This window comes from Vulpes lagopus, chromosome 13 (genome assembly GCF_018345385.1).
Source record: "Vulpes lagopus strain Blue_001 chromosome 13, ASM1834538v1, whole genome shotgun sequence".
NCBI classification, from domain to species: domain Eukaryota; kingdom Metazoa; phylum Chordata; class Mammalia; order Carnivora; family Canidae; genus Vulpes; species Vulpes lagopus.
This window is the reverse complement of record NC_054836.1, coordinates 29,934,196-29,948,662: the sequence shown is the minus strand read 5'-3', so window position 1 is coordinate 29,948,662 and position 14,467 is coordinate 29,934,196. Positions and strand designations below refer to the sequence as shown.

Sequence of the window (14,467 nt, the reverse complement as noted above, 5' to 3'; positions counted from 1 at the left end):
TCAGAAGAATACGAGTGTGATTAGTCAAGGTTCCACGTTTCCATTAAACATGATAGATCACGTAATAAACCAAATGCCCCTAAATTGGTTTGCAAACATTCAGAAGTTAACATCATACAAATTCAGAAATCTATAGGCAATAGCCAGTGTGATATATTCAGTGCTTATTGACTTTGAGCTTAGTCTTACTAAGTGAGATTAGAGCACCCTGTCCTTTCAGGAAATAGGACTCTGCGAGGAAGACTACAAACTGAACACAACATGAAGTTAACAAAACAAAAGAAAACAAGAAAAGAATTTTCCTTTCGTGATCTGAGTCTTGAATTGCCATCCACTTTTTCAGAGTGAACTTTCACTTGTTAGCACTTTTTTCTTCCCCTTTCCAAGGCTGTATCATGTTTTTGTTTTGTTTGTCTGTTTTTCCACTTCTTTTTAATGTTAAGTTACTCCACCTACAGTCAAACTCCAGTGTTTATCTTAGATTTGGGCATGATTCCTCCCCTTTCCCTCCCTCACGTGTCCTGCACCGCTGAACTCTGAACTCTTGTCTTAATCCCCGTATTTTCTTGTCTCTACACAGGCTCTTGGCTGTGTTCTCCATGGAGCTTTGTTTCTAGCTGTTCTCTGACAAAGAGCTTGTTCTGTGCAGCACAGCTCTCGTCCTCTTTGTTCAGCCTCTGGCTTCAACCACTGAATCACAAATATTCTCCAGCTGGGAATCAGACAAGGGCAGACATGAACCCAGAAGCCCAACAGGATGTTTCAGTTTCCCAGAGAATTCGCATGATGTTTTACATGATGAAGCCCAATGAAACGTCATTCCAAATACTGGAAGAGGTGCCTGATTATGTAAAACAGGTGAGACTCTCTGGGAAGAGACTACTGTTGCTTTTTTCTTAATAATAAGTAAGCTAGGGGATCGCTAGGTGGTTCAGGGGTTTAGCGCCTGCCTTTGGCCCAGGGTGTGATCCTGGGGTTCCAGGATCGAGTCCCACATTGGGCTTTCTTGCATGGAGCCTGCTTCTCCCTCTGCCTGTGTCTCTGCCTCTCTCTCTGTGTTTCTCATGAATAAATAAATAAAATCTTTTAAAAAATAATAAGTATGCTAAACACTTCCTGGGGTTTTTGTTCACTTTCATTCTTCAAATTATTAAATTCTAATAAAAAACAATTCTGTTTTATAAAGGCATGGAACACAATTAGAATTTCTACTTGAATTTCCATACAGTATGTGTAACCAATTTCTCCTGTTAAACTTCTTTCCTTGGATATGTCACTGCAGAATGTGATAAAACTTTACAAAGTTTTCATAGATACAGTGGTGTTACAAATTTAGCTGTCAGAAGCTCAGTGTCAAATGGTTATATGACATCAGTAAACTTTGTAACAGTTTTGGTTTTAAAGGGCAAACCACCTCCCAGGAAACTATTTCCTCTTGAATTTAGTAGAGTAGTTCTGCAGAATGGATATAGAGCTGAGTCTAACTCTGACTTCCTAAGTTTGAACTTGAACCAAGTTTTCTTTGAAATTCTGAAGTGTTCAGAGGCACTTTTTACTTCTGGTTCCTGGCTATGATTGGAAGTGGAAATATCCAGAATTAGAACTTGAATACCTAAGTTCCCCACCCTGTCAAAGTTGTTCCTATAACACTTACTAGTTCAGACCAGAAATAAGGAAAAAAAAAATGACATCAGAGAATATGTTCTTGGGAGTTCAGTTTAGAAAATTCAGAACTCATGACCAGTTTCCAAGTGACTGAAACCCATAACTTTCAGGATTTGATATTATTCCTTTCTGAGTTTTCTAAGGAGAAAAATGTGGTGCTCACATCTTCATAAGTCATTACCTTTTGCATTTAACACCAAACTTCGTTCAATATTTGTTATCCATAGTGGAGCCTAAAAACACTTACCATAGCACAAAACTAAATCTGAGTGAATAAAACTTGGATGATGTTTTAGATTTTTAAACATTTTTTACAAGATTTTATTTATCTATTTGAGAGAGAGTGTGTGTAGAGCAAGAGAGGGAAAGAGAGAGAAACAGCATGAGCGAGGATAAAGGCAGATGGAGAGGGAGAAGCATACTTCCCACTGAGCGAGGAGCCGGGTGTGGGGTTCAAACCCCGACCCAAGCCAAAGGCAGATGCCTAACAGACTGAGCCACCCAGGTGCCCCTGAATGATGTTTTAAATACACATTTTAAGTGATCATATTCCCTAAAATACTTGGAAGAAAATGCTTTGTTTCTACAATTTCAATTTTGTCATTCCCGTAATTCTAATATGAAAAACTAGCAATGCATGTGTCCTAAGTGAAGCCTTGTAAAGAGGGTCTGTGTTAGTCATGGAGATAATAGACTTCTGATTTTTGTACTTATTTAACATGTACTTTTAGGGGCACCTGGGTGGCTCAGTTGGTTAAGTCTGCCTTCCATTCAGGTAATGATCCAGTCCTGCATCAGGCTCCCTGCTCAGCGGGGAGTCTGCTTCTCCCTCTACCTCTGCCTGTCACTCCCCTTGCTTTGTGCTCTCTCTCTCTGTCAAATAAATAAATAAATAAAATCTTTTTAAAAATGTATTTTTTTTAGCTCTAACTTGAAACCTGTCCATCCTAATCTTATTATTTTCTTGGCAGAAATATCATGGTTACATCTATGTTATATTTCATTTCCAAATTGGATGATAGATTTTGAGCACCTTTTTCATATATATCCAAAATAAATAGATTACTTTGCCTGTTGGGAGGAAATGATCCTGTAGGATAAGTATATACCTTCTCCTGCTATGAGATGTCACTCTGGGCCTCTGACTTCTGGAATGACTAATCAGGAAATGTGGAAGAATTTCATACCAGGCACAATAACATCTTTTTTTGTGCCATTTCCTTTCCAGGCAACTCCATTTTTCATTTCCTTAATGCTTCTTGAACTGGTCATCAGCTGGATTCTCAAAGGGAAGCCACCAGGTCGTTTGGATGATGCATTAACATCAATATCAGCTGGAGTTTTTTCTCGGCTTCCAAGGTGAGTTAGTAGGTTAGCCACACTGAGTGAATAAGCTAAAATTCTCTAAGAAAGATGGAAAATGAACCCACCATATGGGGAATTTGTTTATTTTCACATATACACATAAATCCCCAAAGAATTCAGTTTCTGTCATTATTTAAATTTTTGATATTTTATTCAGCATAGATTTGTTTTTGTATACATTTTTAATACTCTCTAAATACTGCTCTAAATATTACTTATCTTGATTACTGAGTTTACTGCTGCCCCTTAAATTTTGTGCCCAAGGTAAAGGTTTTACTTGCCTTACCCTAGGCCAACCCTGAGTTATGGTCTAGTTATCTCCTGGAAAATCAATTTTGCCTCAGGCAAATTCACATGCTATGTAACCTGGGGTACAGACACTCCCTAATAAAGATTGCAGAAAGGGTTGAATTACTGCATGGCCTCCCAAGTTGTCTCTAGTGCTCATTTTCAGACAAACATTTTCATAATGTGGATCTGGTGAAAATTTTTCACAGGTTCCATCTTGCCTAAGGATAATGTCTGAATTTTTTTCCCATGATCTATAGAAGCCTTTGTCTATCTACCTGTACTTTTGCTCCCTTCATTCTCTTTCCCCCTTTGCAATATTTGTTCCTTCCATACTCTACCACTTGCCATTGCCCAGATGTCACACATGCTTCCCTCTGCTTGGAAAGCCATTCACGTGGCTCACTCTGATTCATTTCTTAAGTCTAAGCAAAGACTTCTCTTAAAGGGTCACACTGTTCAGTGAATCTCTTCTGTTCTCCAATGTACTTCAGGTATCACTTCACTGTGGTCCCAGGGAATCTTGTGTTTACCTCAGATATAGAATTGTCACATGGCATTATGCTTACCCGTTTTCTTTCCAGTCCTCCCTGATAAATTGCATGCAATTCGCGAGCAAGAGGGTTCTTCTTCATAGTTTTAACTATTATGCCTGGAATGATGTCTGGTACATCCTAGTTTTTTTTAATTTCATATTTTGATAGTTTTATGTTGATGATAAGATTAGATGATAAAGGAACCAAACAGTAAATAATAAATGACCTACTACTTTTTAGGAAGAGTAAATTATAATGTAGGCAGAGGAGAAAGCAGAAGAAATGCGTGGGAAGCTCTTTAATATGTGAGGATTTAACAAAGAGGCAATCTTTGGGTGACCAAAGATTCCCTTAAAACTCTGTGCTTTGCTGATGAATGTTCTCATTCCTACATCTTACCCATTGCTTCTTTTACCATTTTAAGAGCTTTATTTCGGACTAGTGCTCATTGCTTCAGAATGTTTCTATGAACCATTCAGTGGCAAACCAAGATAGATTTTTCAAAAATAAAACCTAAAGATATCTTAGAAAAGTAAAAAAATTTCATATAATTGCATAAAACTATAGGAAAGTAAAACTAAAAAACTAATAGGAAGTAACCTAAAGGTAAAAATTTCTTTCATAAATGTTACTATGGAAAAGTAGACTAGTGGGTATAAAATAATAGTAATAATTCTGATAATTATCATAATAATGACTCTGAAAATTCACTCCTATGGTTTCACATTGCTGTCAGAATTAGAGGATAGTATCTCAAATTATTTGCAGTTAATTCCCATAATATGCTAAATAAGAGTTCATAATTATACATAATTTCCTCTGTTTCATGTCTCCTCGAACAGAATTGAGCAAGAAATACATTCAACATGCTGAAAGGATATGTAGAATTGATCATTGAAACTACCCAGTTGGTTACTGTAGTTTATTCTGAGGAAGTTAAGTGTACAGGTTTATGGAAATCAGACAACTGACAAACTGTAAGAATAACTTGATAATTGAGAGTTGCCCTCAGGTACAATTAAAGATCACACATTTTGTTGAGTTGGAATGAATTTATTAAGAACTCAAGGAGACATCAAGCTGAGTGAATGTTTCAGCATTACTTTTACTTTTTCAAGGTGAACTTTGGTAACAAGCAGAGTTAGATTATTCTCTTATCATAACATGATAACTACTAGAAATATAAACTGCATCCTTAATACTATATTTCTTCTAAGCAGTGTGATTAAAAAACAGGGTACAGGGTTTTAACAGGATATACAAGAATCAAATATATATATATATTTCATATATATAATTGCATATATGTATATGTGTGTGTGTGTGTGTGTGTATGTGTGTATTTGCTAAAAACGAACCCCCAAAGCATAAGGGAGATGGGGAGGAAGGAGAGAAGGAAAGAAAGAAAGACAGGAGAGAGAATGGGAGAGATCAAAACAAAGCAGTCCTTCAGGGATGAAACATTTCCCTTCACAGCCCACTACCCACAAGGGCTCCTTAAACTAACACAAGCTGTTCATCCTGGTGCCCTTTGAGAGAAAGGTAAAATGTTGCGAACTTGAATGGAGAGTATATTTTTCCTAGTTGCATTTTGAATGGGAACAGAAAAATGCTTGTTGCTGTTGTTGTTCTTGTAGATGTGGCCAGCAATTCCAAATTATGAAATGTGGATACTTTTGTTAAGTTTTATAAGAATTTCATCTTTTATAACCTTTTACCTAGAACATTTCAGCAAAGCGAATGATCTGAAAAAGAAATTTTAAAATACTCTTATTTATTTTGTTCCTATTTAAGTACACACACACACACACACACACACACACACACACACACACACACAAGCAGAGAAGGAAAGCTGATCCACAGGATCCACTCCACTCAATCCCCTTTCAGCAAAAGACAGGAAGGGGGATTTAACAGAAACTCTTAAAACAATATTTCAGCATCAAGGAGAATCCTCGTGCAAATCATTAACAGCTGAAGTTTAGATTAACACGGCATTGATCAAACCCTCTCCAAGGGACTAATTTCATTTTCTACACCAGCAACAGGGGCTTGCCACATCCTTAAAATACATGATTGTGAGAAAAATGGTACTGTACCATTTGTTAATCTACTTGTGAGGAATTACATGTCGGATAATAATTCCAAGTAGGCATATGGCCTCTGACAAAAGAAATTGTGGAAATCAAAGTGAAACCATGAACATGTTTTTCCACTTTGCCATTCATGTAATGGAAATGCTGTATGCAGACTTTGAGGAAAAACAATGTTTGTTTGAAGATCTCAATTTCATTATTACATAAAAGTCCAAGTATCTTGAAGATTAGTAGCATACTTAGCATATTGATAGAAAAGATACATACTGTGACTTTCAAATATTTATGTAAGGGAAAATATTAATCATAGACAAGATTATATCTTGTTTATAAGCCTGTCAGACAGACCGTGACGTGTAATAAAAGCCCATGTGTCCTAAGAACCAGATTCTGGGCAGACCTGCATCTGTTTTGCTCTTCTGGAATCTAGTAGACAGACTCTTCCTCATTAGAATCTAGTTCTGAAGTTATAGACAGATATTCGTATTTATACTAGTTAAATGTAGTGTAGCATATGTAGATAATCTGCCTATCAATTACTTGCATATGTGGCTATAAAAAATTAAACTTAACAAAATACTTACTAAACCTACTTTAAAAAAATCTATCTAAAACTTGTGAAATATCCTGCTACTGACTTAAATGCTAATGAGTGAAAAATAATCACATCTCTTTTTTTCCCCCTGCTTATTTAAGCAGAACCCAATTTCCAATTCTTCATTAGAAAACCAGGACCTCAATTTGTTACTTCCTTCCAATGTTTCTGCTTCCATAAATTGCATCCTCCCCAGAGAAATTTTATTCCCGATATAAATATCTACAGTATGTTTGTTTTTAATGGGTTCATTTAGTCTGTTGAAACAGCAGATTATAAATCAAATTGCAATAGGCTGAGGGATAATTTAAGTAGGTAAATTTTCAAATAAGTTGGGGACACTCCACTTTTAATACATATGGGTCATTGCCAATTTTTACTATGGAGCCAGCTCCACGATATTCAACCATACATATGCACAGTTTTACTGGCCATGACTGCCACAGAATTTTCCATTCCTGACAAGAAAGTTTCAATTCATTAAAAAAAAAAAAATTAGGAGGAAATTAAATTTCTTTAAAATACTTTGACTCCTTGGGGTGGGATTGGAGAATAAAGGAAAATTGTATACTGAGTTTTTATACTAGACTGTGGTATCAGAGGCAGTACTGCCTTTGGTGACATCAGACTACTAACAAATCAGTGCCTGTCATTTTGGGTGAGGACTTTAATAAATAGTTATTCCTTTTTCAAAATAAGAGAGAATGCATTTATGTACTGTTAATTACGATATTTCATTATTAATATTCTTTTTATTTACCTGAATTTTTATTAACACTCCAAGTGAAGAAAATACAGTTTTGAAATTTGTTGGTTTGTTAATTATATTTGCTGGGGAGAATATCCAATTTCCTCTCAACTTTTATCTCAAACTTTGTAAATAGACTTTGTCTTTGTTGTTAATTGTGGAATTTCAGAGGTTGCTATTAGGCTGACGTTCCCTAATGATGCAAGCAAGCTTCCTTGTACTTATTCAGTAGAGAAATGGAATTACTTCAAGTAATTTACATCTTGCAAAGTAAAGAATGTAGTGAATATGCTTCTTCCAAATTTACCACGTTCTATTTATAAAAGTCCATGGGTTTCCTGGTTGTTGTAAAAAGAAATTAAGTGATTGCATCATCAATGTAATGTCATTTCGCAGCAAGAACTATCAGTACAAATGTTATCTGTCTTTAGGAGGTGGAGGTTGTATTACGTATTCTGTTAATACTGAGCAAAAATCAATATTCCACTAGATGGAGCAAAAGTGGCAGTAGCTTTAAGATAGGGCAAGTTCCTGGACTAGGTTTAGGAGATTTTGAAATAAATAAACAACATAATTTCTTGGAAAAATCCGTATATATAGTCCAACCATATTCATTTATAACTTTCTGAAGCTTGTAAGAATATTTAGAATGATCCTGTTCAAATATTGTTTTATTTTCTGGCTTAGAAGACAGGATTATTAGAAACAAAAAGTGTTGTATTGATTTTCTTCCATTTTGCATTATCTAGCCAAATCAGACAAGACACACAGCTCTAATGACAGTGATGAAATAGTATAAATTGGCAGATATCTGTGGGTTCTGAGTACAAAATTTCATTTTGGGTCGCTTTGAAATGTTGTGTTTACAATAAAAGCATCACATCAAATTTCACTTGCTTAATGAATGACTAGACTATGAGAGTATTTGAGAGTTAGAGAATTTTAGGGTCCTTTTAGCCTAGTTTTCTCATATTTTAAATTAGCCCTAAGATGCTGAAGGGTGGACAACCTATCCAATGTTACCTTTCTGCTTTTGATGCTGGGTATATTCAAACTAAGATGACTTAGAGAACTGCATAGCTTTTTAATTCTCATCTCCAATTAATATTTATTCCAATGCACTGATTATTTTTAAGTTTTAACTTTATAAATTAACTTCATCTTTTTAAAAATTCAGGATCAGACCTGGAATAGCAATTGAGTAACTAAATACTGACAGGATAATTTTTAAGTTTTGAGAGAAATGTTATATAAAATGCTACCTTTCATTTGCCAGAAACATCTTAGACGCAAGAGAAATTGAAATTATTTGAGGAGAAATCATGAAGAAAAAAGACAATAGGAGGAAAGCTCTATAAATGAAGGTTGTTGATTAGAGGATTCTCATGTCTCCTTATATTTAGACCATTTCTTCGTCTTGCATTCAAAATTATTGAGTAAAAAGGATCTAGTATTTGGTTATATAAAGCTCTATGCTTCCCAAAATTTCATCTCCATATGATAAAGAAAGCTCACTACATTCATACATATTACATATGTCTCTTCCCACAGAGAGTTGAAGTTCGAATTCCACAGTGCAGAGTCATATGCTGGAGGTCAAGGCTGGGAGAGGACAGAGGAATTGGGAAGAAAAAGAGGAAGGGAGCTTTGGTTTATGATTCAGGGTCTGGTGGGAACATTTTTGAAAATGTAGGTGCTATTTCCTGCAATCAAGGGCTTTCCAGAGCTTGATAATCATTTCCCAGCTGTATCCCTTTGCTGAATTGTTTTTAGCTGTGGGTACTCCATGGCTGTTTTTTCCCATCTATGATGGAAGAGGATCATATTCATCTTGCTGATAGAAAGCAGGGAGTTTAACTCCCACAGCTTTTCCCCCTTTTCCCTTTGCTTTGGGGAAGGTTTGGCTTCTTGCTAAAGTGTGAAAAAAAAAAGTCTTGACTGTAGTATGTCAGGCATATTTCAGCTCGATTTGTGTCAACCCTAATAAGTAAGTTTAAGAGTAATAAACTGGGTGTCTGCTCAAGACCTGGCACCTGTACAGGAAATAAAAAAGTATTTTCAATTGCAGGCAGGTTCTCTTTGTTTTGCAAGTGGAAGTTTTACACTTTTCCTGGGACCCTCTTTCTTTTATTGAAGTCTTAGTATCTCTAAAGCCTATATCAATTGTCTGTGAAACAGACAAGGGAGATAGCACTTAAAAAAAAAAAAAAGAGATTCTGAATGGATGGAACACTGATGAGACAGGTGATTATGAATGCCGTGTTCACCAGTGTGTCCTCCTAGTTTCATGTTTTACCTGGCACCTCGCAGGCCTTCAACTTGAATTTATTGAATGATTCAGTAAATCCATAAATGGTTCTGCTTTAATAGCATGTACTAAAGTTTACGTAAAAAGCTATAGATTATTTCAACTTTTTGTACTACTTTCTAAGTTTTAAAGTTTTTCTTCCTGGATTAATCTTTTTTAAGGATTATTGAGTGGAACACTTTTGCCTCTCAAGAAATGTTTTAGCATTTTGTTGTCATAACTGGGTGGCAGAGCTGTGCTACCAGTATCTAGTAAATAGAGACCCAAGAGGAGGTACCTGGTGGCTCAGTTAGGTATTTGACTCTTGGCTTTGGCACAAGTCCTGATCTCAGGGTCGTGGGATCAAGTCCTACATTGGGCTTCAAGCTCAGTGAGGTATCTACTTGGGATTCTTTCTCTCCCTCTCCCTCTGCCACTCCCCTGCTCACTTTTATTCTCCCTCTCTCTCCTTCTCCCTCCCTCTCTCTCTAAAATAAATAAATACATCTTAAAAAAATAGAGACCCAGAGATGCTGCTAAACATTCTACAATTCACAGGACAGGTCCTCACAACAAAGAGTTATATGGCCCAAATGGGAATAATATCAAGATTTAGAATCCCTATTTTAGAGAAATTGTTAGATTGAGCCAAACAAAATTGATATTATTCACTGTTTTTTACTTAAAAGTTGAATTTTATATGGTTAATCCTCTATTAATGGATAATAGGAAGCAATTGTAAAATTTCATAATTCGAGTAAATTTTTCCACGTAATAGACCCCAACAATAAAGAATTGTCTGGAATGAATGTCAGTAATGACACTGTCAAGAAGCCCTTGTCTAAGTATGTAAAAGTTTCTAACCAAGCTAACATGCTTTAAGATAAAATCTGTTCTTTCTCCCACCTTGATAAATGTTGTATATTAGTTTGTCGTGATTGCAGATCTGCTTGTTTATAGCACAAGGGAAGTTGCTTTGATCTAAGAGTGAATTACTTCACAGCGAGGAAGCCTTGGTAAGACAATGTCATCATATTATGATGCTACTGAGTGATTTTGATATGGCCATATGATACAATGGACATTTAAACTCAAGAATTTGTGAGGACTTAAAGAAAATGTTCAGCCTAGGCAAGGCTGTTCTTTACTGACCTAAATCACTCTCTGAAGACCTTGGGACATTAGCTCCTGCCATGGCAAGGCTACTCTTCATTGGCAGTGGTGGAGACCGTGCAGCGGCCCCATGAAAGAAATCATCTTGCCCATTAACACTGGTGCCTTTGTTCTGCCAGCACTGTGCTTCTCTAGCAACAAGAGACTTTCAATTTGTGCTGGCAGCTAGGCATCAGCTCTTGATTGGCTCCACTAATTTTTCCAAGAGCCAACCTATAGAAAAAGCTATACCTTCACTAAATCTGGACTTTATTTCTTCCATCTCCCTTTTGCCTAAAACAATAGTGTAATTAATCTATCACTGGTTTGGAATTTTTATTTCTTTATAGGCTTATGAAGAGGCATGATCCTGTATGCTACTGGCTTGTGAAATATTACTATTCTAAATTATAATTCCCACAGCAAATCTGCCTTAAATAAATTAACAAAGATAGTCTCTAAGCATAATTTACCATGAGCAAAATAATGAATAAAATAATAATAATAATAATAATAATAATAATAATAATAATAATAAACTTAGGGACACCTGGGTTGCTCAGCAGTCTGCCTTTGGTTCAGGGCATGATTCTAGAGTCCTGGGATCGAGTTCTACATTGGGCTTCCTGCATGGAGCCTGCTTCTCCCTCTGCTTATGTCTCTGCCTCTCTCTCTCTCTGTCTTTCATGAATAAATAAATAAAATCTTTAAAATAATAATAATAATAATAATAATAAATTGGAAGACAAGTTTTACAGTTTGAGTTTTTGAATTCCTCAGAACATTGTGGGTGCTCCTGGCTCATGGGCAGTTCTATCTCATGATGGACCCCAAACACTTGTATGTGACTATCCCAGAATGCTTGTCCTAGTTCTTGTCTGCATATCTAAAAACAGTCACTGGGGATTACCTTGTCATGTCTAGTAGTTTACACACCTGCATAGGTTGGCTCTCTGGAGGACCAGACGAGAAAAGAAGCCCATGCAGTTCCTACAAGCAGAGTCAGAGGCATTTTGATAGGGATTCTGAAATATCTAGAGCATGGCCTGGGTCATGACAGGGGTTCTGCATAAACAGTTTCCTTTGGTCAAGAACTCACACTCAGAGACAAAACTGCTCTTTCTAGCCATATAACTGTTGGAGAAGGTCATTGGGAGAATGTGTCCACTGCATGACCCTCAAACTGGACTTGGGCAATCAGTCTCCTTTCCTTTACCCCGTCCTTGGAATGTATATTCTGCAACTATTCCCATACTAGTTTTAAGGATGAAACCTTAAGAGAGTAAGGTGTTGAGACCATCTGGACTGAATATGTGACTAGCAGGCAAGTAAAGATCTATTTATCTTGAGGCTGCCCAAGACAAGTCTTCTGTGTAAGTTTTTTTTTCCTTATTAAAACTACTACCCACCATTCTGGAGTGGTTTGCCTCTTTCTTTGGTTTTTCCTTGCTTTCCACATAGAGGGGCCACTTTAGGAACCAACAATAATATCAAATTGAAAATTGGGTTTTGAGATCTGATAATGTGTAGTCCTTTTCAAAAATGTAGGTATTTGACATTTCTAGTCATTATTTGTATTAATGCTGTTATGGCATAACCTAGTGTTTTATGTTACAGATTAATAACATGAAGCCCTCAAAATACAAGACAATTTTAATACTATTAAATCATAGTTATAGTCATATCATAAAATCAAAAGTAGATTAAAATTAAAGGCTCATAATCTTCAAAAGACTCAGTTACATGCTAATTCACAGATACTGTCAGAGGGAAATACTATTAAAATGGTGAATTTTAATAAATATACTAGTTTGAGCTTTTTTCAGCTTTTATTTAAAATTAGAATGTTTAACAATTTCCTCATTTGTTAATAGCTTATAAATGAATCTTTATTAAATAAAATGATTAGTTTATTTTACATGTTAATGATAAGTATAAAAGAAAAAGTCAATTCAACCGAGTTTATATAAGTGATAAAGGAATGATTATCTTTAGTCTAAATTTAAATTTGATCATAGATAATTTCAAGAGAAAAAGCTACACTTAATAAAATTGAAGTATATGATGTATTTTTTTTTGAAACTACTTGAAATAATAATGTATAGAACTTGGTAGCATAGGTGGCAAGACATTCTGGTATCTGGGTTTTAAAAACAATTGTGTTTTTTAACGAGTTTAAAAAACTTTTTTAAAAAGATTTTATTTATTTGAGATAGAGCGTGAACATGAGAGAGAAAGAAGGAGTGGGGTGGGTAGGAAGAGTGTCAGAGGGAGAAGCCGACTCCCTACTAAGCAGGGAGCCTGATGCAGGGCTCAATTCCAGGACCCAAAGGCAGATGCTCAACCAGCTGAGCAACTCAGGTGCCTCTATTTACCACATCTTGTTTATCCTTTTTCATCTATGATGGAGGCTTGGGTTGTTTCCATATCTTGGCTATGGAAAGTAAAGCTGCAATAAACAAAGGGGTACATATATTTTTTTTCAGATTAGTGTTTTCATTTTCTTTGGTGAGCACTCAGCAGTGGACTTACTAGATCATATGGCATTTCTATTTTTAATTTCTATTTTTAATTTCTTGAGGAACCTGCATACTGTTTTTTGCAGTGGCTGCACCAATTCACATTCCCACCAACAATGCATGAAGTTTCTCTTTTCTCCATATCCTCACCAACACCTGTTGTTTCTTGTCTTCTCCCTCTGACTGGTGTAATGTGATACCTCATTGTGATTATTAGGATTTTTTATTTTATTTCTAGGGAAACATTATTCCCTTATATCTTGAGACTTGTAGTTTATATTACTACAAGAATTACTGAAATGCTGTAAGAATCCAATTTGTGATCCTAAGTATAACATCTAAAAACAGAAAAATATGTGTACATGTGTGTGTGCAAAAGAGAGGAGGGAATAGAGAGAAATAAAGAAAATAGTAGCCAGAAGCAACTTTAATCGAAAGGCAAACTTTATGAGATTAACATATTTTAAAGTAGTAGGCATTTTTGCAGTCCCCTTTAAACTTTATACCTCTTACACTTCCTTTAAAAAGCACCCTTGTTGTGCTCTTTGTTAAGATTTGGAAATGAAAGTCACAGAAAATAAGTTGTAGTTTTGAAAATGAAAGTTACAGAAAATAAGTTGTAGTTTTTTCATGTTTATTTTGTATGAGTTCCATGGAAATATTTTAAGAAACATTAAAAAAGGAGAAAAAAAATAGAAAAGGAGAATGGCATCCTACACTCCATGAAACTGAGAGTGTAAATAGTTGACATCCATGATAATTACGAGGAAAAAGGAAGCATCATGTGAAATATTTTGATACCAAGGAAACTGAGCTGTTTAAAAGGTATGATAGAACAGTGAGAAGAGAAGAGAGAAAGAATTTTATTTTTATATATGAATAACTTAATTTTTAAATGCTACCTAAAATGTTTTAGCATAATTTTATATTTAAAATGTGGTATAATCATTGTTTGTGAATTTTATTTTTCCAGCTTGTTTTCTAGAAGCATTGAATTGACCACTTACATTTATGTCTGGGAGAACTACAGGCTCATCAATTTGCCTTGGGATTCTCCATGGACTTGGTATTTGACTTTCTTAGGAGTTGATTTCGGCTACTACTGGTTCCATCGCATGGCCCATGGTAAGTTGCAAATCAAGGTTTTATTGATAATGTATTTTGAATTGTTTTGCTTATAGTAAGTATTCAGTAAATACTGAAGGGATGAATA

The 14,467-nt window shown here is 35.5% G+C and overlaps 1 protein-coding gene across 2 annotated transcripts in view; it reads left to right on the top strand.

Moving 5' to 3' along the window:
* Window positions 1-542: 542 nt before the first annotated feature.
* AGMO (alkylglycerol monooxygenase) overlaps window positions 543-14,467 on the top strand; it is a 334,118-nt gene continuing 320,193 nt past the window's right edge. Inside the window, exons 1-3 of one of the 2 annotated variants that reach the window (XM_041727450.1) lie at window positions 543-858; window positions 2,894-3,024; window positions 14,228-14,379. In XM_041727450.1, the coding sequence (XP_041583384.1) occupies window positions 736-858; window positions 2,894-3,024; window positions 14,228-14,379 (406 nt within the window). In that variant the 5' untranslated portion in view covers window positions 543-735. The remainder of the gene's footprint in view (window positions 859-2,893; window positions 3,025-14,227; window positions 14,380-14,467) is intronic. The other variant, XM_041727449.1, reaches the window with a different exon arrangement.